The sequence below is a fragment of the Nicotiana tomentosiformis genome, chromosome 11, assembly GCF_000390325.3.
Source record: "Nicotiana tomentosiformis chromosome 11, ASM39032v3, whole genome shotgun sequence".
Classification (NCBI taxonomy): Eukaryota; Viridiplantae; Streptophyta; class Magnoliopsida; order Solanales; family Solanaceae; genus Nicotiana; species Nicotiana tomentosiformis.
Window position 1 is genome coordinate 123245793 of NC_090822.1, and position 5640 is coordinate 123251432.

A 5640-nucleotide genomic window follows, 5' to 3' on the forward strand; every position below is an offset into this window, starting at 1 on the left:
TATATTGAGTAGAGTATGTATTATTACTCCATATTTGAGGGTAATACAGTTCTAAAAATAGTCTAATATAATGTATTTCCTGTATAAAAGGACCAAAAACACACATTTCTATTAATTGAAGGTTAATTGTGCTTAATCATATATAACAAGGACTGAAATTAAAATTTATTATAACAGAGGGACCAAGAATGCTATTATCCCTTGACCCTTATATATATATATATATATAGATATATATATATGGTAGAGTGATATGTCCTATATACAATCTTGCATATTATTTATTTGAAAATGGACCTCTTTCTCCTCTCTTTTGCAATTACACTTGCTATTATCATCAATTTTTTGTTCAAATATTTTCTTGCCAAGCCTAAAGAAAAAATCCCTTTGGCTCCAGGGACTTTTGGTTGGCCTATTATTGGAGAAACAATCCAATTCCTTATATCACTTTACTATGGATTAGTCCATGAATTTGTTCAAAAAAGAACCAAAAAATACAATTCCAATGTCTTCAAAACCTCATTACTTGGCCAAAATGTTGCTATATTTTCAGGTCCAGCAGCTAATAAATTCATATTTACCAATGGAAATAAACTTCTTATTGGTTATAGACCTCCTTCTGTCCAAAAACTCTTCCCTTCTACATCATTTATACCTATAGAACATGACACAAAAAGGGCACAAAATGTCATTAGCTATTTTCTTAACTCAAAAAATGTTGATAAACTTATTAGTACTATGGACAATATGTCACATTTTCACTTAGAAAATCATTGGAAAGGTAAAAATGAAGTGATTGTGTATGATTTAGTTAAGTTATTCACTTTCTCTCTTTCTATTAGAGCTTTTATGGGCATCGAAGATTCGGATAAAATCTTGAATTTTGATGAAAAATTCAAGATTTTTACGCGAGGTCTTTTGGCAATGGACATAAATTTTCCTGGCACAACATTTTACAAGGCAAGGAAAGCTGGGATTGAATTAAGGAAAGAAATGAAGTCCATTATTGAACAAAGAAGAGAGGAATTGCTAGAAAATCCAAATTTTCCAAAGGTTGATGTATTAACACAATTGGCGGATGAAAAAGATGGAGATGGAAAATACATGACTGAAGTTGAAATAGCTGATAAAGTTTTTGGATTTATTATTGGTAGTTATGATACTACTGCTACAACTATTACTTTGACCATGAAATACCTTCAAGAGAAGCCTGAGTTCTTCAATGAAATAATAGAAGGTACTTTTTCTTCTGACTTTAATTTATTACATTTTTATTATTAAGAGTTTATGTTCAAAGCACTGATAATATAAAAATATTTACACATCAGGTTATCCGAACATGTATCTAGTTATAGGTGAATCTCCGTGATAAGCATTAATTGGTTAAAGCTAAGTACATTAATCGTGTAAAACATCTGCACTGTTATAGTGAATATAAGTTAATTAAACCCTATTATTAATAGTAAAGTAGTCTATCTAGGCCCATTCTTTAGATTGTTTGTAACTATATACAAGTCATCTATGGGATAACTTAAAAAAAAAATACTTTCAAAAGGGTATATATCCTTCATTCACGCAGGGTTCAAGAAAGGGCTGCACCCCAAAGGGTGTGATGTAGGTGCAAGCATCAATGACTAATTTCACGGCTCGAATCGTGACCTATAGATCACACGGAGACAACTTTACCGTTGCTCCAAGGCTCCCTTTCAAAAAAAAAAAAAAATCCATTTCCACAAAACATTATCTAATGTGACTAAAAGGATTTGTTCTCTTTGTCATGACAAATGAAAAGGAGATTCTTGGTATTTTGGTGCCTCATATATATCACACTAGTATTCTCAAAATGTGCTACTTAACTATTTTGCAAAATATTGGGAAACTTAAAATGACACAGAGCAAAATGAGATATCAAGGCAGATGAAGGCAAGGAAAGTGCTGTGTTGGGATGATATTCAGAAAATGAGGAAAACTTGGAGCTTTGTGAATGAAGTGTTAAGAAACAAACCAGTTGTTCAAGGCATTTTCAGAGAAGCCATAGAGGATATCACTTATGAAGACTTTGTCATACCAAAAGGATGGAAGGTACTTATTTTTTTATTTTTTTGTTCCGGCACCTGCACTGCGGCCTGACTAGTAAATTCATATTTATACTGTAAATGTTACGTCGAGAGGTAAAACGCTCTCTAACAAACCTTTTTGGTTCGTTGGCTTTTAAAAGTGTATGAAAGTCATTAATTGGATTTTTACTTTTTCATGTAAATAAATAGTATTCCAAAATGTTAAGCAAAATGAACTATGCACGTATTTTAACTCCAAAAGTTAACTCATAGTCAAATGATTTAACTTATATATGTATTGATAATGTAAGCCGTAAATAATGTTACACTACATCCGCGTAGTAATCTTAGAGTACATTTGGCCATAAAAATCATTCACAAACATTTTCATCTTTTTTCGGAATCAGTGTTTGGCCATGAAAATTTTAAATTTCACTAAAAGATTGAATTTCAGAATTTTTCGAAAATTTAAAAAACTCTTAATTTGTTGTAATTATGTAACCTACCTTATAGTAATACTTATTACGCATTAATTTTTAGATAAATGTTCAACACTAAATATAATGTGATGAGTACTGTCTTAGTACTACTAAAATGTTAAATCTCATTTCATCAGTAAAGGGCAGCCCGGTGCACTAAGTTCCCGCTATGCGCGGGGTCCGGGAAAGGGCCAGAGCATAAAGGTCTATCGTATGCAGTCTTACCCTGCATTTCTATAAGAGGTTGTTTTCACGGCTCGAACCCGTGACCTCCTGGTCACATGGCATCAACTTTACCAGTTACGCCAAGACTCCCCTTCATCAGTAAATACTAAATATATTATTATTATTATTATTATTATTATTATTATTATTTGCTTATAAGTATGCTGCAAAAATTTGCAGATATATTTGAGTTTTGGAGCAACACAAAAGAATGGTGAATATTTTCCAAACCCTAACAAGTTTGATCCTTCAATATTTGAAGGAAATGGACAGCTAGTTCCTTATACATCTGTTCCTTTTGGTGGAGGACATAGAATGTGTCCTGGAAAAGAATTTGCAAGATTATTGATTCTTGTTTTCCTTCATAATGTACTTAAAAATTTTAGGTGGAAATCTAAGGTTCCTTCAGAAAAAATATTGTACCCTTTTTTCCTACTAGCCATCCCAACAGATGGATATCCTGTTACCCTTTATAATCTGTAATTTTTTTATTTTAAAATTTTTATTATTATGTGAAAGGATATATATTGTAACCCTAAGCTAAGTTTGAACATCTTTAATGATTCTCCAACATGTACTTAGCTTGTTTTGAGTGAGTATTTATTCTCAATCGGTATTTATGGATTGATCACAAGTCGATATCTTATTATTATACTATAAAAAACTATGAAAAACATAGGATTACAGTGGCCTGCAATCTGAAAACTCAACTGTTTGTCCAAATGAATTCATATTAGTTTGCAGGCTTAACTTCTTTAGTCTAAACTCTAAAACGGAATATGTAGAAATGACACTAAGTAGTCACTCTAAAAGGCTACCATTAAGGAATTAGCCGATATATTTTGAATTTCAGTTTTTCAGTTCAATTTTCAAGATACAATGTCCTGAAATTAAGAGTTTTAGTTCAAATTTTTAGGGCAAAATAAATACTAGCTAATTCTTAAATAGCAACCTGGTTGTTTGTGCACTTCTCCCAAAGAAGATTTATGCCTAGGGTTAACCTATGGGCTCTATGAATGGGCTGGATAATCTGGGCTAATCTCCAGGCCCATTGACAAACATATTAGCAATGTAGAGTGGTTAACATTTGCCATAACACAATATACCAAATGGTAGTTTTAGTCCCAAACGTAAAATAAATAAGGAAATATGTTCTTTTTATTAGGGTTGTTCAAAATCAAATCGAACCGATGGTTTATTGGCTTATTGCTATCAGATTATCGGGGTAATGGATGATGAACATATTGAGATTCTATAATTAACAGCTTAACGGTTTGGGGGCGGATTACTCAATTTTTTTATCGGGTAAACCGTTAACCAGTTAAGAATTTTTATATTTATACTTTTACCCATATGTATATAAAGTACTATTGAAAGTAATTTGTTAAATTGTCCGCTGGTTTTATCCATAATAGCTGGATTGTCTTATTTTATGTCCTTTTTTGCATGCATATAACAAATTAAAGTTTGATTTACTAGATTTTAGGTTTTACAATCTGGATTTCTTGTGAAGAACGAATGTTACTGAAAGTTTGATTGATTCATTCGTGTATGAGTAATCTTGAATATGAACTAGATTGGAACTTGGAAGAAGACTCTCTAATTCAAAAATATTGTTAGATCTTAAATAGTATTAAGAATTTGGTATTGATTTAAAACCGTTTGGTATTGATTGAATGATTCTTCAAACAATTTCTATTTGGTTTAGTCGATAAACCGCCCGATAATCGTTAATCTAATATCAATCCGCTCGTTGTCTTATTGGATGGCTAGCGGATTACTACATTTACAATCCGATAACTGATAAGACGAACCGTTAAACGTAATTATTTGCCCGCTCTACCCCACCCCTACTTTTTATAACAGTTCAAGCTCTTCAAACAATTTAACATGATATAAGACTAACCATACGTTCTGGGTCTGCGTCTCACCATCATCAATTTCACGTGCCTACTTCCAAAAGAGTTTGACTTCATATAAAGAAATATCTCGAAAATCTAAAATAACTAAATAAAAATATCTATTTTTTCAGTAGTTTTAACTTTTACATGACACTAATAAATAATATCAGCAAATTTGTGTGTAAGATTCATAGGGCAAAGAAAGGTGAAATCATACCTCCAAATTAATTTTTTTTTTTTAAACTCCAAATTTGTCTAAAATATGATATTGTTTCCACATATATCCTTACGTATCATTCTCATGAGCCATGTGACTCATGAGTACTCCTTATTTCTCTTGGGTTGGAGTCAATCATGGATTTGAGACACGAGATTTGATTCAATTGGTAAATTGGAGGATAGTGCCGTGCATTATTTGGGTCAAATCGAAAATTCAAACCTATTCATGTTATTCGGATTGGTTCAGATCAGATTTTAACTCTTTGGATCGAATTTCGGATTAAAAATTTAATTATTTTAGATATTGAATCTGATAAGATTTGGCTTGATTTAAATCCAAATCGATCCGAAATTCGAAATATAAGATCTACATATAAAAGTGAGGGTGCCGTCAGGTAAATCTAGGTTTCGTTTGTCTTATTTCTCTCATATTCTTTCATGAAGAGCACATGTTGATAGAATTAAAGGCTCTCAATGGGGTCTAATGCTAGTTGAGAAGCTTGCAACATTACTTGATGTTGATTGTCTTGTGCAAAATAATAGGAGAAGTTGTTTAGGCAGTAAGAACATCAAAGTATATTTCATTATTTGGCAGCAATTAGTTAGAAATTTGGACAGGTCTTGTTTCTCTGAGTTTTCTTGCTGAGAAACACAAGTGAGGTTAATCATGTCCTTATATTTTTGTTCTAGCTGGGTATGTGATGGTTGAAACGGGTGTGCTTTTGCCTGTTTCTCAATCTAAGTGTGTTACGTTGTGAT

At 31.9% G+C, this 5640-nt stretch overlaps 1 protein-coding gene across 1 annotated transcript; it reads left to right on the top strand.

The window, feature by feature from the left end:
- Nucleotides 1–261: 261 nt before the first annotated feature.
- LOC104112260 (beta-amyrin 28-monooxygenase-like) lies at nt 262–3358 on the top strand. Its single transcript, XM_009622133.4, has 3 exons — nt 262–1237; nt 1895–2082; nt 2942–3358. Exons 1-3 carry the CDS (start codon nt 292–294, stop codon nt 3242–3244), a joined length of 1437 nt encoding a protein of 478 aa, XP_009620428.1. The 5' UTR covers nt 262–291; the 3' UTR covers nt 3245–3358.
- Nucleotides 3359–5640: the final 2282 nt, after the last annotated feature.